We start from the raw sequence: 22758 nt of genomic DNA on the forward strand, positions 1-22758 counted from the left end.
ACAGCCAGGCAGAAGTGGGCACATTGTATGTACGCCAAGGCACATGGGCACGAGCAAGAATCAAGCTCCCTCCACGCCCACCAGAGTCTGGGACAGATCCTGTGTCGCCCCAGCCCAGCAGGGTGCACTCACTGACAGATACAGGTAGCGGTACTCGTGGGAGATGCAGCGGGCAAAGCTGGGCAGCCCCCAGTAGGCCACGCCCTGGGCACTGAGGAGACAGCGGCGGCTGGCAGACCCTGCAGGGGGACAGGACAGAGGGTTGGGTGTGGGGGCCGAGCTCTCACCCACTTCACTCCACACCTCAGGATGGAGGCTCAAAGAGGCTGGGGGCCCGGAAGGGAGCGGCAAGAATGGCGGGTGTGGGAGGCATGCAGGGAGAGCCACCCGCCCCTCACCTGAGGCGTTGGGGGGGCACTTGTTGTAGATGATCTCTCCAGCAGCCGCCTTCTTCCACATCATCAGCATCACGTACTCGTCCCTGCACATCTCATGGAAGGCTGTTGGTACAGCGGAGGGGCTCAGCCAGGCCCAGGCACTTGCCCCCCAAGCCCCAGGGTCCGGTGGGCAATACCTGGACACCTCTTCTCACTGCAGGGCTTCACCTCCTCTCCGGTGCCCTCGCAGGGGTAGCCCTGAGCGCCTGTGGCCTGGCACATGCGGAAACGGCGCTGCCAGCCTGTGTCACATGTCTTGGAGCATAGGCTCCACGCGTTCCACGGCCCCCACTTGCCGTCTGTGGCTGCAGAGATGGGGGGCGTGAGTGGCCCCAGGCGCCCCCTGGGCCAGGGCCGCCACCTGCCCGCCCTATGCCGTGCACTCACCCGGGCACTCAAGGTTGCCACACTCCCGGGTGTCAGTGAGGGCCCCGGTACACGTGGCCCAGGCTGGGCCCGCCACACTGCACTTCCGGCTGCGCTGCTGGGTCCCATTAGCACAGGACATGGAGCACGGGCCCCAGGGACCCCATTCTAGCCACTGGCCTTCCACTGCATGGGGAGACACAAGCAGGGTTGGCTGTTGAGCAAGGGGTGTGGGGATGCGTCAGGGCAGAGCACCGCAGGGAGATGGCATTCAGATTTAAATAAGGCCAGACCCACTGGAGAGGGGTGGATGAAGCGGGGCTGGAGGGAGCTGGTGGTGCCTGGGCCTGGGCCTGCCTGCCTGCCACCAGCTCCAGGAACAGAGGACCCCTCTCCACTCAGCACTGAGGCACACGCTCTCTTCTGGCTAGGGAAACGGGCCCCGGGCCACCTTCTGATCTTTGCCCACATGTAAGCCCAGCTTTGTGTCCCCTCACAGCCCAGCTGGCCATGAGCACCAAAGTGCTATGAACAACAAGGGTAGTCCAGGGCTCAGGGGAAGGGGCACTGGCAAGCAGCCCCCTTTAGATGGAATCACAGGGTGCCAACTCCAAGTAGGCTGGGCCAGGTCACCTCCCACGCTGGCAGGTAGACTGCCAGTCTCCCCATGCTTGGTCAAAGCTCACTGGGGTTCCCCCAGGGGCAGGGCACTGGACCTGACTTCCTCCCCTTTCCCGACCCCCACCCGGCTGGGCAGCGCCCGCCTGGAAGCCCACGGGTGCTACTGACCCGGGCAGGCGGCCATACTGCAGAGCTTAGTCTGCAGCTCGGGACCCTCGCAGGCCTTGCCGCCGTGCTGGGGGGGCACGCAGGTCCGCATCCGGCTCCGGGACCCCCGCCCGCAGCTGCGGGAGCACAGGCTCCAGGACCCCCACTCCTCCCACACGCCGTGCACTGCAAGGAAGCACGTGGCCGGTGGCTGGGCGGCACCTTGGCCCCGCCCACTGCCCACCCGCCCACCAATCAGGAGCTCCGGCAGCTCTGCCACCGCTCCTCATTGGATCTGCCCTGGGCCCCAGGATTCCGCCCTTTGTGGGGGGTGGGGATGTGGAAGACACAGACTTCTAGTCCCAACTCACACAGGACACTGCCTGTGGACACCCAGACGGGGAGACTAGAATCAACCCAGGAGGGGAGCCAGGGGTCCTCCTCTCCTGGGGGCACAGGAAAGCCCAGGAAAGGGCTCAAGATCTACCCCACCTTACCCCATCCCCATCCCTCCCCACCCCAGATCCAGAGCAAGAATCCAACATGGCAGGCCTGGGGCAAGAGAATGCCCCTCCCCACCCCAAGCGCAGGGACACACAAATAGACATGACCCTCTACGTGGACACTGACACAAAGAGCTCACATTGGAACATGGCTTTGCCCCACCCCTTTGCAAGCTCCTGGCACACCCCCAGCTGCCAAGACCCCTTCCCAGGTAGCCCTACTTTAAGTTCCCAGCCAGGAGCTGATCTGGCCTAGGTACCACTTGTACTCCCTCAGGCACAAGGGGCAGGACCCGCTGAAGCTGCCGAGCCCCTCCTGACGGACAGGCAGTCCCCACAGGCACATGCACATTCTCAACAACTCCATGCTGAACTGAGGAAGGCTTCAGGGTCTAGGGGAGGCTCCCTGGGGAGTGGGATAGGGAGTCAGAGGAGGGAGGGGATGGTCAGAGAAAGCTTCATTTTTTTTTTTTTTAAGTGGCATTTCTCTTAGATCTTGAAGGACAGGCTGAATTTTAATAGCCAAGGTAGAGGTGGAGGGGATAGGATGAGAATAGGCAAGTGCAGGGTGGTGGGAAAGTGCAAGAGGTGCTGGTGTGGCCAGAGCATAGGGAACACGGAAGGCGGTGAGGGTAAAAAGACAAGCCTTGATTACCAGGACGTAGGCATCAGGGGAGTGATGTGCCCAGAACCAAGCCTGCTGGTGCGGGCCCTGGTCTGATTCATCTGTGTCCCCAGTGCCCTGTGCGGGGCTGGGCACGGTGGGGGGGTGGGGGGACAGTCAAGTTTGCTGAATGAAAGAAGGAGGCAGCCAACCATCTTTGGAAGATGAACTTGCCTGAGTCCCAGGCAGGACCCGACCCTGCAGGCAGACTGGGCGGGGAGGACGGGCATACCTGGGCAGGTGGCTGAATTGTTGCAGGGCCGGGTCTCCCGCAGGGGCCCGCTGCACAGGGTCCCATAGGGGGAGGACACGCAGGAGCGGGTCCGCACCTGCAGGCCCTGCCCACACGTCAGGGAACACACGCTCCACGGGGACCACTCCTCAGCCGCTGGGTCGCCTACGAGAGAGGGACAGCGTCGGCGGCAGGGGGCATCTCCCAAGCACTCAGTCTCATAGGAATCCTCCTACCCTGACCCCAAGTGACAGGCTCTTCAGGAGGCAATCCAGCCCTGCCCACAGGCCTCGCATGGCATAGAGACACGACTGAGCTCCAGGACATAGACACAGACGGGCACACGCCAAGCACACATGCCACCAGACGCCACAGAGTCGGGCCCCCGCCACAGAGGAAGGGAGGCGGGCCCGAGTTACCTGTCTGCGCCATGTACAGCCCAGGCTCATCTGCAGACCTTGGCCACTGGGTTTTCACCTTCGGTTCCTCTTCCGGCTCCTCACCTGGAACACGGAGGTGGTGGCAGGGGCTCAGCAGAGGCCAGCTCAGTCCCGCCAAGGTGGCACAGAGAGGGCAGCCTTGCTCGCCCTCAGCCAGAGGGTCTGGAACCAACTGCAGGTGACGCTGAAAGAGCATCACGTCCTGCCCCCTGCCCCACCACCACCATTTTACAGATAAGGAAACTGAGGCTCAGAAGGCCACACAGGGCTTGCCTACAGCCTCACGACTGTCTTTTCCTCTTGCCTCAGCCAAACTGGGGGAGACTGGAGAGGAGTGGCCGCTCATATTAATGAGCTCTGGGAGGCTTCTGTGCCAAGTGCTGTCCCTACCTATCTCCTTAACCCTCCCCTGGGAAGTAGGGACCGTCACCTCTGTTTAAAGATGAGAAAACTGAGGCCCAGAGAGGGGAAGTGACTTGTCCAATATCACACAGCTTGGAAAGCCTCAAGTCCAGTCTCTTTCCCCTCAAAGGGCTGACCCTAAGGCAGACAAACAGCCAAGGTGAGCAGTTGTGACCACTCCGTAAGCTTGGGACACGACTCATGCCAAGCCAGGGGCTGGGCCTGGGGCCCAGATTCTGCTCCCCGAGCAGCACTGGACTGTGACCCGGAGGCACAGGTCAGAACGCTGCTCCTCTGAGACCTAAGGGCCTGGGGCAGGTGCCTCCATCCAGCAGACCCTACTCCCCACCGCCCTGTGGCCAGCGAGCAGGAGGCACTCTGGGATCTGCTGCTGCCGCCTCGGCCCCCGCCTCACCGGGCTCTTGGCTGCCCGATTTCTGTGTCTGGTCTAGGCCTCGGAAGCACTGCCAGCTCTGGAGGAGAGGCTGGGAGCTCCCATTCTCCAAAGCCAGGCCCTCCTGCTCAGACGTGAGCTCATCAGGCCCTCTCCCACAGGCTGGGTAGCGGGGATGGTGGCAGACAGGAGTACAGGGGAGAAAGACCCAGCCCACGTAGAGGCTGCTGGGCAGGTGGGATCGGAACAGCATTTTGGGACAGGGCTCAGCCCACGCTGTCCCCAGACTAGAAGGTACTCCTCTCCCCCACTCCCAGGCCCTCTCCTATTTCTGAACACCAGGTCAGCACCGAACAGGCACTCTGTGTTGGAAGGAACCCAAGAAGGCTGTACTCTTCCTGCCCCCTGCCGCCCAGTCTAGGCCCTGCGTCTGAGAGAAAGCTCTTCCTCACCAGGCGTGAAGAGTGGCCACTCTGAGCAAACCTGCTGTCCAGGGGGCCCTGAGCTGCCACTCAGCCCAGTCTCTGGTCTCATCCACTCCCAGGCCCTTCCCTCCACTTCAGCCACCAGTCCCAGGACCTGACCTTCATCATCCCCGAAACTGCTCCACCATCTCTGAAACCTGCGTCTCCCCACCCCACAGGACACCTTCAGAGTCAGGCAACCCTGGTCCCAACTGGGGCGTGGACACGGACCAGCTGTGTGACCATGGGCAAGTGTCTTTGCCTCTCTGACCCTGTTTTCTGACTTCTGTAGAACAATACTCAGAATACCCCTACCCTGAGGGCTGACCTCAGGACTTCCTGACAGGAGATCATGAAGCCCTCAGCACCCTGCTTGGACATGGGGAATGCTCAGAAGGCAGCAACTATCTGGTTTATTTTCACCATCTTCCCTTCCCTCAACACCTCCACCCCTTCAGCACCCTCACGTGCCACCACCCCTCAGCCCCCTGGGCCTCCTCCCTCTGAACAGCATCTGCCATCGCTCCTGGCCTCACTTTGGGCCCTGCCTCTATCAAGACCACAGAGAAGGTGCTGGAACCATGCCTGGCAGCTCCTGAATCCCCTCACCCAGCCTTTCCACCACACCCGCTCAGCCAGTCCCCAGCCCTGGAGACTGTGACAAACCGCCTTCTCCACGCCCACCCCCAGGCTGCTAAAGAAATCTACAGCTGTGCCAACTGCCACCACGACAGATTCAGGGATGCACATCCGATGGCCGAGCAGGGCTCCCTGCCTTCCCTGTCCCCCACCTCGGCGGGCTGTGCCAGACCTTGACCTCTCTCCTCAAGCCCATCTCCGCCCACTCCCTCTCTGCAACAAGCTCCTTTACAGAGAAAGCAGAAGCTATGACACGGGAGCACCCCCATCCCGACTTCTTGCCTCACCCCTCCAACTCCCAACTTTCCTGGAGCCCTTGTCTTCACAAAGACCAGCCCCTCATCCCAGTGCTGCCTTCTATTCCTCCCGCCTACCTTCTCGGGAGGGCTCCACCCATCATCCCCTCTCATCAGCATTTCGTCAGCATTCTCCTCGTGGCAGCCTGGGAACAGATCTAGGCCCTTTCCGTTCTCAGAGGGGCCCTCCTCTGACTCTCCTGCCTTCTCTGGCTACTGCCCTCGGCTCCTCTTCACCATCAATGAGTGGTCCACAGCTGGCACTCCAGTTTCTCACCTGCCACTCACGTCCTGGCTCAGATGTCACCTTGCCTGGTAAATCCACTGCAGTCTGGCTTCTGACCACATCTTTCTGCTGAAACCATTCTTGACAGAGTCATCAGTGCCCTCCTTGTTGCTAAATCCTATGGACGCTTTGCAGGCCTCGTCCCGCCCGACCCCTTGGCAGCATTTCGCCCTGCTGACTCTCCAGCCCTGAAACACTCCCCTCCCTGACTCGCCTGGCTTCCTGCTACCTCTGCCCTGCCTCCTTGACCGGTCTGTTTTCATGCTGCTTCCCACGTCAGGCATCCACGCTTTGTCCTGTTTTCACAGGACAACACCGCCCCCCCAGGCTTCATTAACCCCCTCTGAATGGCTGCTCCGAAGTCATTGCGCCACCCACTGAACCTGTGCTTCACTCCTGTACAGCTTCCTGCCTCCTGAACAGGTCCCCTGACGAGGTGGGGGGCGGGGTGGGCCCTCAAGCTCGGCGTGTCCAAAATAGGATCATCATCTCCTCTCAAACCTCTCAAACCCACTTGTTCCCCACCTTCTTCACCTGGAAAACTCCTACTTGACCTTCAAAACCCACCTCAAATGACCTCTTGTAGGCGAAGACTTCCTTATCCCTCACTCCCCTGCAGAGTTGGCTGCCCCCTCTTCTACGTGCCCACTCATCACAGATGATTCCATCTGCTGTCTGAATTACCCCCCATCCGAGAACCCTTTGAAGAAAGGCTGTGTGAGCCATCTCCCTGACCACATGAACACCAGCACAGAATCCGGCCCAGAGAAACAGCAATAAACACCAATGAACATGTTGCTCCTAGCTTCCCCCACCCCATGCGGGTCATTGGAAATGGTCGTTTGTCATCTTGAGTATCAGCTCTGACCTGCAGCCCGCCACCTAGACCACCCCAAGCTTGACATCCATTTATTAATAAACACTCTGGAGATGCCATTTGACCTGTTGCAAATCCAGTCAAGAGTCTTCTCATCCAGCTCCTTTTTGGCGTCTTGGCCATTACTGTTGTGGGTGGCAACCCCTCCCATCCCTGGCCTGGCATCCAGTAAGCCCATCAAATGCGGCCACGTGAGAGACCAGCCTGACTTGCTTGTCGTGGACTCACACTGCTTCCTGTGGTGCCCCCATCCTCTACTGACCACTCACCACCTGTTTGCTGGCCAGCCCCGCCATATAACCAGAGGTGGTGTCGGTGGTTTCTAGAATCCACCCCATCTGAAAATCAGAACACGTCCCAGGTCCAGCTCTTGAGCCCCTCTCCTAGCCTCCTGGGCTGGGCCAGAGAGGGGAAGGGACAAGCCCAAGGCCACACAGCCGGGGCCTGCACTGACTGCCCTCCCCTCCCCACCCCCACCTACCCCCCTCTGAGGAAGGCCAGTTCTCCCTGCAGGGGAAGAAGACAGATAAGACCAGAGGTGTCAGCCACTGAAACAAACGTTTATTCAGCATACACCACGTGCAGGCCCCTGCCAGCTCCGGGCCCAGACCAGGGCAGGTGTGAGAGAAAGATGGGCCAAGAGGACAAGGAGGGGTCCAGGAAGGGGTGTGAGCACCCCCAGACCTCCTGAGCGTCCCACTCAGTGGGCGCCGTGAGCTGACTGGACCAGGGACTCTGGTGCTCCCAGCCCTACCACCTGTCAGCTTTCCCACCTGGCTGCTTGCTGCCTGGGACCCGCTTCCCCGCTCAACCCCGGATGATCTCTAAACTGTTCTGTTTTGTTTTGAATAACCCTGTAGGAGATAATTTACTACACACCTCCTATGTGCCAGTCACTGCATGCTCTACATTACCTCATTTAATCCTCATTAGGGCAGGTTCTCCCATTTTACTAATGAGGTACTAATGAGGCTCCAAGGTCTCATCCTGGAGAGAGGCTGGTGTGGGATTCGAACTCCGGCCTGCCTGATTCCAGAGGCCACTTTACGCTGAACTGCGCTGGCTCTGACAAAATGCAATTCAACTTGGACCTCCTCAGAGACGGCTTCTCTGATTCCCATGGGACCCCGAGTTACTCCCTCGCCTCCCCACAGCCCCCCACGTACTTGCCTCTATTCTCGTTTTCAAATCTCTTCCTAATTGTTCCTTTGAGCATCTATGCCCTGCGTCCGCCAGGTGAGACTGATTCTCCCTTGTAGGCTCCAAAGTGGTCCTCTGGAAGCCCAGCCACACACACTCGCCTGCTGAGAAACCTTCAGTGGCTCCCCACTGCTACCACCACAGTAAACCTCTGAGCCTGGCATGCTCTGGTCCCTGCTGACCTGTCCGGTCCTGTTTTCCCCTCCCCACCAGGCAGCCAAACTGTGAGGCCGTGTGGGTCAGTGGGAAGGATGTAGATTTGGGAGCCAGACAAATGCAGGTCTGATTCCCAAGTCTGCATAGTCTTGCTGTGTGCCGTTGGGCAAGTCGCCTCACCTCTCTGAGCTTAAAATTTTCCAACTGAGAATAGAGGTGACACTTCCTAATTCATCATGAGAATTAAATGATGAGAGATACGGATCACCTGGAGCATAATAAACTCTCAATGAAAGGAGCTGCCATTCCCTTCTTGTTATCCCTTGAACATGCAAATGCTTTCCTCCTTCCACTCATCTGTTAATGGTGTTCCCTCCTCTTGGAACGCCCTTCCTCTACCTCAATCTGTCAAAATCTTCTAGATTTCAAATGCCACCTCCTCCAGGAAGCCTCCCTAGGCTGACTACACAGAGGTCTGGGTGTGCAGGTCCCTTCTTCTGCTATAGCTGTGAGTATCCTGTGCTAATCCCTCTCCTGGCCCCTGAGGGAGGGTTTCAATCTCCCTTGACCTCTTGCACAGACGGCCCAGCTCTGAGCTGCCAGACACAAGACAGGCATTCAGCAAACACCAAATATCCCTGAGGGTTCCTCCACCCTAACCACACAGGACCACTCTGGTCTCACCCCTGACACTGGCAGGCAGGGTGGGCACAGGCACTTTGCCATCTGAGCAGGACTGCACACACCTGCTACCCCATGCTCCACAGACCCTGCCCCCCAAACTCCACACAGTCCAGCCCCCTCAGCCTCCTTTGTCATGAATGTGTTAAAAACAACCATGATAATCACCACTTCCACGGGGAGAGAGCAGTGCAATTTACAAAGCAGTCCTCCCTCCCCAGGGTCTCTGCATCCTCCCTGAGGCTGGCCCTAGAGCCCCAAGTAGGCACCCACTGATCCCCCTGAAACACGGTTCTGTCATGTCCCTCCATGGCTCCCCAGCCCCAGCAGAACATCAGGACCCCAGGGGGGCCAGGGCAGAGGAAGGTGGCTCTTGTAAATTCTAGACTCTGCCTGTGCAGCCCCATGCAACTGGGTACACCCAGCCAGAACGCCAGTCCCCTTCCAATGACTTCCTCCCCAGGCTGCTGGCCTATCTGCCCAGCCTCCCAACAGAGCTAGCTGGGTCTCTGCCACCTCCCCCACGTAGCCAGGAGCTCCTCGAGAGCAGGGACCGCGTCCGACTCATCCTTCTTCCCCCACGCCGCCCAACTTCTTGCTGCCTTAAAGCCCTCGGCCAACAGGGTGAGGTCCCAGTGTCTGGGTGCAGCAGTCAGAGCCTTGGCCCCATCTCCCACCACTGGGGCTACCATCTGGTAAAGGCTAGTCTACTATAGCCCCCTGTCCCCAGCATGTTCACACTCCACGCCCTGGCACAGGCTGCTTCCTTTACCTTGAGAGCCCTTCCCCTTGCACCGGGAAATGACTTGGGGAGGCTCACAAATGTGCCATAAAATAACACTGGGTCACGGACTGAGGAAGTGATCCCCTTTCCAGGTCTCATTTTAGTAGAGTGACTATTTGCCAATCTGCCTGGGATAGTCTGATTTAGGCCTATAACCCTGATGGAATTAATAGTACCCCCTCCCCCCATTTATAACCTCGAAAATGTCCCGGCTCAGATGATAAATTATATGGTCACCTCACTTTTAATCCTTCCAAGTGCATGAGAAAGAAGGTCTCTGTGCAGTCCGAGACTTTAACACATCCCCAGTACGTGCTAATTTCTCTTTCTAACAAATTGAAAGGACGGATGAACGTCTAGCTAGAATTTGTTGTTTCTTTGGTTATCTTCTATTTCAGATAAGTGATACTCTTTTTCCATTGATGATATGAAATTTCTTTGTAATGTATTAAATTTCAAAAGCGATTCGATTTAAAGAAAAAAATTCACAGGCTAGTGAATTCCTATTCACTCCTCAAAACCCAACTCAGAATCACCTTCTTTAGACCACCTTCCCACCCCTTTGTGGTTTAATCCCTCACTCTTCCTCCTCCTTTGACATCCAGCACATACATTCATACCTATTACACTAAGTTATGACAACACACAACTATTTATCAGGGATTTACCATGTGCCAGGCACTGTGCTAAGCATTAACCCACATTCTCTTGCTTAATCCTCACCATTACTCTTTAGAATAACTCCACTATCCCCATTTTACAGGTGATGATATAGGGATGAGGAAACATGCCCATTGTCACACAGCTAGTCAGTGGTGGTATCAGGGATTGAACCTGGGGCTGGGTGACTTCAGCCTGTAGCCTTGACCACCACTGTACACTAGTGGTCACTCTCCCCCACCAGAGGGCAGAAGGTGTGTCTGCTTCATCTCGGATCTCATTCACTCAGAGCTGCTCCAAGGCCTGGCATAAACTACATTCTGATAAAGAAATGAAGACGTGTGTGATGGATTGGCTGGGACTCAGTCCCCTCTGAGATGTCTGGGGGTGGTAGGGGGGTGGTCTGTGCCCCACTCCCCATCCCATGATGGAGCACACAGATTTCTAGCAGCAGAGATCTGGGCTGGAAGGATCCTCCAGGAATCGTACCACATGTGCTAGGTCTCCCCCAACCCCACTCTGAGAGAGGCCCTGCCTCCCCAATGTCTGCACCCCAAACAGTCAGGTAAGGTAGGGCCCCTCTTTCTGCCACCAGACCATGCTGGCCAAAGGAAGATAGCAGAGCCTGAGGGTCAAGGAGAAAGCCAGTCGAGGACTGGGTTAGGCAGGTGAGAGGCAGCTTCCTAGAGGAGACAGGGCTTGAGTTGTGCTTGGAAGGATAGGGCAAAGGGCATTCCAGGTGAGGGAAACAGCCCAAGCAAAGGCAGGGAAGCCAGAAAGCAGGGGGTTCTGGGGCCAGTAGGAGCCCCAGTTGAAAGGGTGGGAGAGAACCAGAGGGAAAGCAGGTAGCAGCTGGGTCAGGGGCGGGACTGGAATGCCAGGCTGAGGAGTCTGGGCCACGATGGGGAGTCCCTAGGGGCTGAATCAGGGAAGTGACACACAGAGAACGGGGGGTCCTGAGGCCCCAAGGGGGTAGCGCCTTGTCCAAGTCACACAGCAGCAGTGGCAGAGGGGGGATCTGAACCCATTCTTGCCTCCCAGGCCTGACACTCAGGGGACCACTGGCTCACCTGGCGCCCATGCCTCTGGAATGGAGCCTGGATGATGGAGATGGTGGGCTAGTAGCCACCAGCCAAGGGTGGGACAGTGCCCCTGGGGGGAGGCAGGGAGTGTGGCAGAGGAGGGAGGGGGCTGCAAGAGTGAAGGACACTTTCTCCCAGATGTCACCCCGCACAGCCACATCTCAGGATTGGAGGGTCAGCAGGCAGGAACTGCAGGTTGGCAACCAGCTCCCTGTAGCTGGGCTCTGGAGCTGGTACCAATTCTACCACCTGCCTTCCGGCCCCGGCCTCGGCCAGCCTCCGTGCCTGTCCTCCGTGGAGCTCCTTCCTGCCTTCCTTCCCTTTCTTCCTCTCCCCCCACTTAACAGATTGCGGCAGCAAGATGGCACAAATTTATGGCTCAACTCACCAAAAATAACAAGAGATTTATCAAAGGCAGTTTGCGTGAAATTAACAGGCGTCTGTACCCTCTTGTCAAACGCACTCAGCTCTGAGGCGGGCCCAGGCACTCCGCTCCCGGCCTCATCGCTCTTCCAGTACCAACCCAGCTCCACCTCGCTTGGCCTTGCGTTGATCCTACCTGGGATGCCCCAGAGAAGTTGAGCACTGCTCCCCTGCCCCAGTGCCTGGCAGAGGGGCTGGGATGAGGATCTCACCTGCTCACCACCATCCCACCAATCTTGTCCTCAAGCTAGCAGCTCCATGTGCCAGCCAGTTCTCCTGCAGCTGGTACGTGTCCAACTGGCCCAGTGGGGAGGAGGTGAAGAGAAGCATGGAGGTGAGGCCAAGGGCTTGGCCAACGTGGTGCCGCCACCAGGCACAGAGTGCTCCAGGCCCTGATGATGCCACTGGCCCTCAGATGCCCCCTGCCGCATGGAACAAACTGAGTCGTGTGCCCATCGTCTCTTGCCCCAGAGAGGGTGGGCAGAAGGTAAGAGGTGGCAAAGAGGAAGAATCTCTTGCCTGACAAGGGAGAGGAAGGGGCTGTGCCAGCCCAACTCTGGACACCAGTGTGCCCTGTGAGCCAATGGCTGATGCCACATCACCACCACCCCTGCCCCCCATAACTCCCTACAAGAGCCCTCCCTTCAGGCCATCCCATGGAGCAGCCTGGCAATATGCCAAGCAGGACAAGGGGCATGAGTTGGGAGCCCAGGGCTCCCTGCTCAGAGAAGATACCAGGCTTCATGCCCAGGAACAACCAGCATCCAATCTCCACCCATCCTCAGTCCCAGAGGCCTCTGCAGAGGCTCTGATGATGGTGGGAACAATGGTGCCCTTCCCGTCACCAGCCCCCTCTGACCCCTAAAGACACCCCGGCTACCAACCAACTCCCGCTTCCGACTTCAGCCAAGCCCAGCTGGCTGCTCCTGGCTCTGTGCTCCACATGGCAGCCTGCCCGGATGGTGCCCGCCCAGGAGGGCAGAGCCTCACTCCATCCACTGTGAACCACTGGGCTGATGGACCGCAGAGAAAGCCAGACAAAAGAACCCGCCCTCTGCCGAGCACAATGGGGGAGGCCCCCACAGAGTGACAGGCAGTGGCGGCCAGGCAGGAACAGCCATAAACCTCCTGATATACGCCTGGTGCTCTCCGCCGATGTTCAACAAAGAAGCAAAATTCAATTTCTTCCTGCAGGCACTAAATCCCAGGCCAGCCTCCAGGGCCCGTAGCCTGCCCAGGGCCTGGCTGTCACTCGGATGGCTTCATCGACTGCTGTGAGAGGCCAAGCTGGCCTAGGGGAGAGGCCAGAACAAGGCCACTGGGCATTTGCCATGGATGGGTGTGATGCCAGATGTCTCATGAGGGAGGCTGAGAAGCTCTTCCCCAAAGCCTTGGGAGAGGCTACTGTCATGATAAACACTTCCTCTAATTAAACCAGGCTATCTCCCCATTTTACAGACAAAAAAACTGATGCCAAAAAAAGGATCTACTCAACGTAACAAAGACAGTTCCCAACTTTCGGGTTCTGTCTCCAAAGCAGGCATGGGAACAGATCATACCCCTCCAATACTCCTAGCAGCCTTCACACAAGACCCCCTGTGTCCTTGTAAAAGCTCTCAGCCAGATCCAGACGCCCCTCTGACCCATCCCTGCATGACAACCTCACAATGGTAGGCGAGCATCTGTTATCCCAAATGGGAAACTGAGGCCCAGAGAGGGGCGGGAACTCCCTGTTAGTACCAGAGCTGGAAACCAGATCCCAGATCTGCCTCCCTCCCACCCCCACGTCCTGGGACCCCTGGCCAGTCCCTGGCCCAGCCCTGTTCAGCAGACACTTAGGACCCAGCCAAGGATCTTGGGGCCTTGAAGCTGCAGGAAGGAGGGTTGGCAGAAGGTGGCCGTGGCTGAGGGAGCTGGGTGGGAGCAGGAGCAGGCAGGACTCAAGGGCTTGAAGAGCTTTTGCCCAGTCAGCAGGAAGCTCTAGCAGCTGGCAGCCTTGGTCCCAGAAGACGTGGGCCCAGAGCGGGGGAGACAGGGGACGCTGGGAGCTGAGCCAGGCTAGCCCTCCAAGGCAGCCTCGAAGCTCAGGCCTCTTCACCCAGGCACATTCTTCTGTGCCTTCCTCTGCCCTGACCCTGGGGCCACAGCCAAAAACCACTGACCCGTGTGGGCAGGAAGATGTCCCTGCGCCCTGCCTACTACAGCCTCCAGGCAAACTTCTCAACTTGCAGTGCCAGCGCCCGCCGCCGTCATTCCCAGCTTTGGGCCTTGGTATACACTGCTCCCTCTGCCTGGAATGCCCTCACCACTCCTTTGGCTTGGCTTGCTTCCACTTGTCCTTCTGATCTCTGTTCTTGTATCACTTCCTTCGGGAAGCCTTCCCTGACTGCCCAGTTAGGGGGTCCCCTCCCTGGGTTTATCACACTGCATTGTCTATGGGGGTCTATGCCCCCATTCATCCACCCAGACTGCAAACTCTTCAAGAGGGAGGTCTGACCCCAATCCACTTTGGTGACCCCAACACCGGGACAAGGCTGGACCCAGTGGAGACATTGGTGAACAACCACATGAATGCCCCAGTATCCGCCAAGATGGGCACCATCAGCCCTCCAGACACACCCACCTCACCTGGGCCCTGCTCAGACTCACCATATCTCATCTCTGTGGTGAACAGGTCATTGCTGCTCCCGGAATGCAAATCGGCCTCGGCAGGTGGGGCTGGGCCCCCGGGCACCAGAGCATTGGACAGGGTGTGGGCAGCAGGAGGACCCGGAGGCGTGGTGGTAGCGGGGCTGGCCCCTGTCTCACCAGGGCAGCTGCAGCCCGGCTGGGCAAAGCCACAGGCCCTGCCAGCCGCACGGCCGCACTCCTCGCTCCAGCGACACAGGACGCCGCAGGTGAACTGGCTGGAGTTATTGTTGTTGATGAGCAAGACCTCGACGAAGCGGAAGGCCAGGGCTGCGGGCGCCAGCAGGCGTGGGGCCTCCGAGGGCTCGGCCGACAGGCACAGCTGCACAAAGTTCTTGTCGAAGTGCAGGAAGGTGAAGGGGCCCGAACCGCCGCACAGCTCCAACCCCGCGGCCTCCTCCTCCTCCTCCTCTGGCCGCCCCAACTCCGCCTGGGCCTCCGCCTCGTCGGGGCTGGGCCTCAGGCAGGTAAAGTTGACCAGGTAGTGGTCCAGGGGCAGCAGGCGGGGGGCAAAGTGGGCGCACACCTGCTCCTGGCGGTTGAAGCGCAGGTAGAGGGAGTACTTGGTCGGGTCCGGGTTCTCCAGGGTCCAGGAGCAGCCCGAGGCGATGGTAGGAAAGAGGTCCTGCAGTGAGAAGGCCCCGTAGAGCACGCCCGAGGCCAGGGCAGAGCAGGCGCTGGGGGCGGGGTCGAAGGCGGCGGCCAGGCGCAGGGACAGAATCACAGATAGTAAGAGGGGACAGGCTGGGGTCATCCTATGTCCCTTGCCCTGTGGAGAGAGACAGTGGTCAGTGGCCCTGGGTGCAGCCAGCATGGGCTCTGAATCTCCTGTGGCTAGCTGCAGGTCGTGGGCCTTGTGGTGAAGACTATGTTCTTTTAAGTCACCCAGGTCCACCTGTGTGATCTTAGACAAGGGACTTGACCTCTCTGAGCCCCTTACTTGAGAAATGAAGGCCCTCAGGAGAGCGTCTGGAATCTCGTAAACCCTTAAGAAACATTAGTTGTGACTATTATTCTGTGGTTCCTCCATCGGTCCCATCAACTGCCAGCATCTCGGCCTGACGTTCAGATCCAGCCCCAGCCCCACCACGCAACTTGTATCCTCCAGAACTGCTGCTCTCAGTCGCAATGTGTCGTGATCAGCTGTGAGGCGTGTCACACATAATCCAGAGGTAATTGTCAAAGTAGCGATGTTTGACAACGATTTGCTTTTTTATAAATCAGAGCAGTTCAAGGTTATTCCCGGAACACTGTTATTCTCACTCACTTGCTTTACTGAGTGGGAGAGAAAGGGGAGGAGTTACCGCTGGTGTGCTGGGGACTGAGCACAGCCTGAGCCATGCCCATGGGAGGGCATCACAAGTGTGAACGTCATGACTACCGCTGCTGTGGATTTCCTGCTGGAAACAAGGGGGAGAGGCATCTGCAAAATGGGTGCAGTTGTTCCCCTCTAACCCCTCTTCCCCTCCCACCATGGTGTTATCCTCCAAGGCCTGGCGCAGGGCCTGCTACCCCCGGGCAGGCCACCAAGCCATTTCCCTCCTCTTAGCTCCCACAGCCCTTTCCTGAAAGTTTGCGTCACCCAATCGTGACCACTAGCCCTTGCTATGTCCCCAGGGCTAGCTCACTCATCTCATGAGTCTTCAAGCTCCTAGGAGTGGAGACCAGCATCCGTTGATTTCTAACTGCCCCCAAAGCACTAAGCTGAGCTCCCAGCAGCTGTGCATGTACTCCAGGTGTGGAAGGGCAACCAGGACCCAAGTTGACAGACACACAAAGCAGTCACGCCAGAGTGGACAAGGGATGGGGGTGGGTGGCCCTGCAGGTGCCTCGCACCTACCAGGCCAGGGCAGAGCCACTGCCCACAGCCTCCACCCCAGCTGTCCAGGTAGCAGAGAGTAGTGCCCAGGCTCAGCCCCGCTTCCAGCCCTGCCCCCAGGCGGGGTCCACGCTGCCTCCCTCCTCCATGCCCAAAGCATAGCTCACAGCACTGGATGGGCCCTCAGAGCCTGGTTGTTCCGCATTAGAGGAGAAAAGATGAGGCTCTGAGAAGGGAGGCAATCTGCTCAAGATCACCTGAGAGAAGCCAGGCTGGGACTGGAGCCCAGGACCTGAGGCCCCAGCCCGGTCTCTCCCGTATCCACACATAGCTTCCTGCTCTGTCCCCTTCTCTGCTCCTCACGCTTCAGTCCCAAGCTATTAGCTCTGGGAACTGAATCACAAACATAGGATAATTCACAGGGTGTGGCTAGATTGTGCCAGGACACAGCTGCTCCCCAGGGACAGGTTTTCCTGTGGCTGTTCAGGAGTCTAAAGAGTGGTCAGAGGCGGGGCGGTGGGGGGGTGGGGGGGGTGGGAAAGGAATGAGAATCCCAGAATTCCAGTTCCTGCGCAGCATCCAGGGAACTCCTCGCTGCCCCAGATCCCACGTGCTGCCACTCTGAACCAGGCCCAAGCCCCAAGCGCAAACACACATTTGCCCCTCCTGGGCCACAGCGGGGTGGGGAGGCAGGCTCTAGACAGGCGCATTTACAAGGAAGGAGCCACACCACCCTCCTCCAAAGACCTGCCTGGAGTTTTTCAGCAGAAGTCAGTATAGGCTGTGTCTCCTCTGCCCCGCACAGAGCTGGAAAAGGGACCAGGCCCCTGGCCTTCCCACCCCACATCATGACTGTGCCAAACCGTTCAGCCTGCCCAGCCTGCTGCGGCACCAGGGAAGCCAGCAGCTGATGATGAGTGACATCCAATCCCCCCGCTGCCCCCAATTATTTCTAAGCAGGCTGCAAAATTCAGGCCATGGCTGTAGCTCAGTGGAGGGGAGGTGGGGCCTCATTATAACTGGCCTTGTCTCCCCCACTTAGAGCAGGGCAGGGAATCTCCACGCACAAACACACCAACACCCCTGTGCCCTGCAGACATGCACACAAAAGCATGGATGCACAGACACGTGTGTAGCCAGGCATTCAGCCTGTGAAGAGATACACGTGCACACAGACATGCACAGAGATCGGAGTAAACCACAGATGAGTGAACTCAATGCACACGAGGTGCACACACTCACATGTACCAGGCTGTCAAGAGCCAGACACTCATACACACGTGCAGAGATGCAAATATACTCTCTAGCGTGAACACACAGGTATTTGGGTTTTTGAAGCTCAGCATATGACAGCTAAGCATCAGGCAGGATCTGATCTGCTGCTCCTTCCTTGGTGTTCCTGAAACTGAGGGCTCAGGCCCCCAGTCCCATCTCCTGAGCCTCCCCTGCTCCCTAGTCCATAGCTCCAACCCATCAAGAAGCACTAGGTCCATATCCTTCAGAGCCACAGCCTGGCTTCTCCAGAATTGAGCCACCTCTAAACCCTGCCCAAGCCCCCTCCTCCACTCAGTCTCCTTCAGACACCTCCCCTCACATCAATTCTGGAATTACACCCTGGGTGTATATGACTCTCACTGTTCCTGCTGTGACATAAGACCTTCTAGGGGCCCCTTTTTATATCACTCCCCATCCACAAAATAAGGCAAGGAGCCCAATTCCAAGCTGGGTCAGAGACCGCCTCCCCTGGGAAGGGACCTAGAAGGATCCTGGCCTCACAGGCAGCTCAGGTGGTTATGAGCCGTGATCAGCCTTCCTGAGCCTGAGTGTCCCCCTCTGTGGAGTGGAGACATGATCCCTGCCCTCAGGACTGCATACACCTTCTCATTCAGCCTCCTGGTGAGTTCCCAGCACAGAGCCTGCCGCGGGGAGAGCGCTCACACCATCCTTTCCCCGTCCCCCTCCCTCTTCTCAGAACCTCACAGTCTCTCCTCTTTCCTGCTGAAGTTGAGGTCGGTACCTCTGAAGGCTCTTTGGGCTAAACCTCAGAGTAGCTTTGCCACCTGCAAGCCCAGGAAGACCACAGACCCCTCCACGCACAGAGCTAGACAGGAGGGGTATGGAGGTCACCTCCGAGGAAGAACTTCCTGGGTCAGGAGGCTGATGGAGAGGATAATCAGTAGGCCACCTCCCTCAGGACCTGTCTGGGCGGAGATGGGTGAGGAACTCAATCTCAGTCTCAGGAACCCCCTCCTCCAGCCACTGGCCCCCTTCACCGCATGCCCCCCTGACCCCCTCAAACCTGAGAATCCCACCCTCTCTCCAAACACATTCATGCCCCCTTCCTCCCAGATCCCACAGGCCTGGGCTTCCCTTCTGCACCAGTGAGGGATTCCGAGGCTTTCCAGCAGCTGGAAGGGCCAAAACAAGACTGGGGTGGGAGGAGGCATAGGGCGTAGTGCGGCGGGGAGGGGCACCTCAGGGCAAGGGCTGGGTCTCCGGGATCCCTGGGATCGACCCCTAGCCTCCCGCTAGCTGAGAGCAGGGGCGCCAGGCGGCGGGAGCCGGGAGCCCCGGCCGCGGGCGGGGGAGGGGCGGTGGGTGGGGGAGGGGGCGCGTCGGTGCGCACATCCGTCGCGTTTATCCACCTGGCAGCCCCAGTTCGCCTGCCCGTCACTCACCCACCGCCTCCCGGGCGCTCGCTGCGCGGCGGAGCCCAGACCGACACGCGGGCGGAGACCCCCGGGCCTCGAGGTCCCCTGCCCTTGCATCGGCCGGGGGCGGGGTCCTCAAGCACCCCTCTCCCGGAGCTCTGGCACCCAGGAAGGCACACACCCTCCATCCAGCCTTGGGAGCTGGTGGGCCGGACCGAGGGGAGGGGGCGAACCTCCCCAGTGCAGCCCCTCCCTCTCCGGCTGGCAGAGTGTCTCTCCGTCTGGCGAGGGGGGCAGGGGCCTCCGACACACCACTAGGATGCGGGGCCCCAGCCCCCCGGGGGGGGGGCGGTGCCGTGCGTGCGGGCGGCGGGGGAGGGGTCGGTGACTCAGCCGCCCTCCGCCCGCCTCCCCGGAACTTTGCAGCAGCTGGAGCCGCCGTTGCTACAGGAACCGAAAGCTTTTGTTCCCCAATGTCAGGGCTGCCCCAGCAGGCGGGAGGCTGGGAGGCTACCACTCCCCGGTGGGACCCAGGCCCAGCCACACTGCCCAGAGGGCTTCCAGGCCAGCAGAACGTCACGGATTCGAGCCTCCTCTCTCCCCCTTGCCCGCCAAAGCCAGGTTTCTTCAAACTCTTGGGGCCCTCTGGCCAGGTCGCCGCCTAACTCTGACCCGGAGCGCTAACTGCCCTGGAAAGTTCCTGCTGGCATCTCTCCTCCTGGGGGTAGGTAGAGGCTCTTCTGTGCCCCATGTGCTCCTCTGTGACTGATTTCCCACGTGGGCCGCCCCCCCCCAAGAGGTAGCCTACCTTTGGGGACCTTGACTTGGTTCCTCCACTTCCCCAGCTTCTACACTTGAACCATTACCTCAGAGGCCTTGGCCTTTCACTGATGCCCCTCTGATCCCGGAGGAATCTAGTGGGGTGTTGAAGGATGGGTGAGGGAGGGAGGAGACTAACAGTCAAAGGCTCCCTGGACCCATTCTGGACCTGAAGCTATTTTCTGGCTTTATTATCTTGGAGGTTGGAGCGATGTCACTAGAACTTGTTCTGCATTTCTACTCTGGGATTAGGAGTGGAGTGGAGAGGGGCCTGACCTTGGCCTTGAAGAGAAACAGCCCAACATACCTATCATTGTTGAGCATTACTAGGTGCCAGACACTCTATACAAACAACCTAATATCATTTCTCCCAGCAACTATATGAGGCAGTTATCACTGACCCATTTTATGGAGGGCCAATTGAGGCTCAAAAAGGTTATATAGCTTGCCCAGGTCACACAGCTTTTGAACCCAGGTCATCCAACAAAAAGCTGAGTTCCTAACTACTCAGCTCCATTACCTGGGGGTTGGGAGGGAGGGAAGAGGGCAGAGACTAGCTGGGACCTCACTCTGGGTTACAGAAATGCCTACCGCACACACCCACCCCAGGCTGGACCTCTTTCCTTCTGAAGAGTGATGGGGGAAGGAGAGAGAAAAGGGGAGGAGAAGAAGAGAAGGCAGAGAAGGGAAGAAGAGGGGGGAAATCTCTCTGTCAATCTTGGTCCAGAGAAGACCCTCCCTCATGCCCCCCCCCGCCAGCAAACCAGGGCAAGCCCTGCAGAGTTCATACTGACCCTCACTCACCCCTGTGGCAGCTCAGGGGATGCTCCCCAGGTCCCTGCTCTGTCCCAGGGCCAAGTGGACTCCCCCACTGCCTACTCCATGCCCAAGCCAGACAGAGCCCACCTTTGCCCCCCCACCTAGTGGGTACTGCCATGGGGTAGACAGAGGCTTCCTGGGGACACCTGCCCAAAGCCCAAACGAGCCCAACCAGAGCACCTCAAATCCAGGGGCCAGTCCTGCTGGTCTGTGCCCTGAACTGCTGCTGGGATAAGCCCTCCACCCCACCCCACACCTCATCCCCAGAGGATAAGGCCAGACAACCAGGGCTGTTCTGGCACGGCTAGCAAGAGAGGGCACCGGGCCTCGCCCACCAGCCTCCTCTCCACAGGGACTTCCCAGCGCCCCGCAGCCACCACTGCTGCTCGGGCTGCGGAAACCTAGGGTTGCCCGCGGGAGGAAAAGGGGAAGGCGGGTCCAGGGCTGCGGGCAGGGGGCGCCAGAGGACGCCCAGGGGCCCGGCCGGCAGCTGGCGAGGCGGGCAGGCGGGCAGCATCTCTTGGCCCGGGAGCCCCTCCCCCCGCGGGCACCAGACCCTTCGCCAGCTCTGCACTGGCCGTGGCGCGGAGGACTTCCCTCGGACCGAGCTGACTGCGGAAGTGGCCGCCAACTTCACGGCCTACAACCCGCCCCCCCGCCCCCGCATCATGCCAGCCCCCGGGGCTGCGGGAGGGTGCGTTTGGTGCCCAGCTCTATGCCCTGGGGTGGGAGGAGAGGGATGGGTGATGGACAGAGAGACTCCGACCAAAGATGGACAAGGGAGGCAAGGATGCGAGGCCAGTCGAGTTCCCAGACTGGAGAGGAGGGGGCTCAGAGCAGACATGGGGAGCACGGCCCCAAGTCCAGGCTGAGGGGGAGGGGACTAGCAGCAGAGACTGGCGAGGGATAGCGGGACTCCGGGTAGATATGGGGGAGGGGGCAATCAGGACAGAAATAAGAGGGGAAGCATGGTTGGGTTACCGGCGCTGGGAAAGGCAGTAACTATAGGCAGGCATGGATGGGGACAGGAAGGACTCTGTGCAGAGATGAAGTGCAGGGGAGGAGCAGGGTCCGGCTCCAGACGAGGAGGGGGAATTAAGCGGGGAGACACAGGCGAGCTGCAGGTTGGAGAGAGGAGCTCTAATCAAGGGGGAGGGCGCACCCCTGGATCCAGGCTTAGATAGGGAGAGACTCGAGACAGCGATGGGGGTAGGTGTGGGTGAGGACTGGCGGCGGGGGCGAGGGGTTTTGGCAGAGATGGGTAAGGAGGAGGGGGACAGAAAAGGGACTCGCCAGAGATGAAGGGGACCTCGGCCCCAGGCTTGTTAGTTCCCAGAGAGACGAGAGTGGGTAAATAGAGGCTGAACGAACTCAGTTGGGGCGGGGGAGAATTCAGCAGAGGTGGGTTGGGGGAGCGCCCCCAGTCCGGGCCGGTGCGGAAATCGGGACCGCGACAGGAGGGCTCGGTGCGGGGCCGGGTCGGGGTCTGGGGCCGAGCACTCACCTGGACGCCGTCAGCAGCAGGAGCGGGGGCCGGCGCTAGCGGAGGCGGCCACGGGGCGCAAGTTTGCCATCCCTAAGGCGGGGGCTTGGCGGGGCGCGGGGCAGCTTGCTGCAGCCGCGCAGAGGGCCGAGGCTCCCGCTCCGCGGAGCGGCGGGTGCAGAAAAGGCGCCGCGGAGCAGCGCGGGGCGGGCGGGCGCCGGGCCGGGCGAGGGCTCCTGCCGCCGCCTCCTCGCCACGCCGCCCCCCACCCCCCGCTCCCCACTCCCCCGCCCAGAGCACCGCCCGCGCTGCGCGCCGCCTCCTATTCGCGGGCGGCGGCCGCAGCCCCGGGCTCTGCAAGCCGGCGCCGCATCCTCCTCGGTCTCCGAGCGCCGCTGCCGCTGCCGCTGCCGCTGCCGCTGCCGCTGCCGCTGCCGCCGCCGAAACGGGTTCCTCCGGCCGCTCCGGCCGCTGCCCGCAGCCCGCGCGGGGCCGAGTGACGGCCGAGGCGGGACGCGGCGCCTGCGCCGGCCGGGCCCGGGAGGAGGCGCGCGCTGGGCCGGGCGCGAGGAGCCGCCGGAGAAGGGGCGGGGGGGGGGTGGGGGCGACGCGCGCCGCCTCCTGTTAAAGGGGGAACAGCTCCAGCCGAGCCAAGCGCACCCTCCCCCTTCCCCGCCCTGGGCCCCAGGCGCCGGCGCGGGAGAAGCCCCGGGTAAGACCCCGCC

At 59.8% G+C, this 22758-nt stretch overlaps 1 protein-coding gene across 8 annotated transcripts in view; it reads right to left on the reverse strand.

Moving 5' to 3' along the window:
- Positions 1 to 22172, reverse strand: part of ADGRB2 (adhesion G protein-coupled receptor B2) — a 36333-nt gene extending 14161 nt beyond the window's left edge. For 4 of the 8 annotated variants that reach the window (XM_059896537.1, XM_059896520.1, XM_059896529.1 and 1 more), the window contains exons 1-8: positions 22055 to 22172; positions 14404 to 15211; positions 3390 to 3473; positions 2971 to 3135; positions 825 to 989; positions 575 to 742; positions 399 to 500; positions 133 to 239 (exon numbers count right to left, since the gene is read on the reverse strand). In XM_059896537.1, the coding sequence (XP_059752520.1) occupies positions 133 to 239; positions 399 to 500; positions 575 to 742; positions 825 to 989; positions 2971 to 3135; positions 3390 to 3473; positions 14404 to 15196 (1584 nt within the window). In that variant the 5' untranslated portion in view covers positions 15197 to 15211; positions 22055 to 22172. Of the gene's footprint in view, positions 1 to 132; positions 240 to 398; positions 501 to 574; positions 743 to 824; positions 990 to 1592; positions 1758 to 2970; positions 3136 to 3389; positions 3474 to 14403; positions 15212 to 22054 lie in introns of those variants that run through there. The other 4 variants (XM_059896503.1, XM_059896493.1, XM_059896483.1 and 1 more) reach the window with 2 other exon arrangements.
- Between the last annotated feature and the right edge of the window lie 586 nt (positions 22173 to 22758).

Source organism: Balaenoptera ricei, chromosome 1 (genome assembly GCF_028023285.1).
Source record: "Balaenoptera ricei isolate mBalRic1 chromosome 1, mBalRic1.hap2, whole genome shotgun sequence".
Taxonomy (NCBI): Eukaryota; Metazoa; Chordata; class Mammalia; order Artiodactyla; family Balaenopteridae; genus Balaenoptera; species Balaenoptera ricei.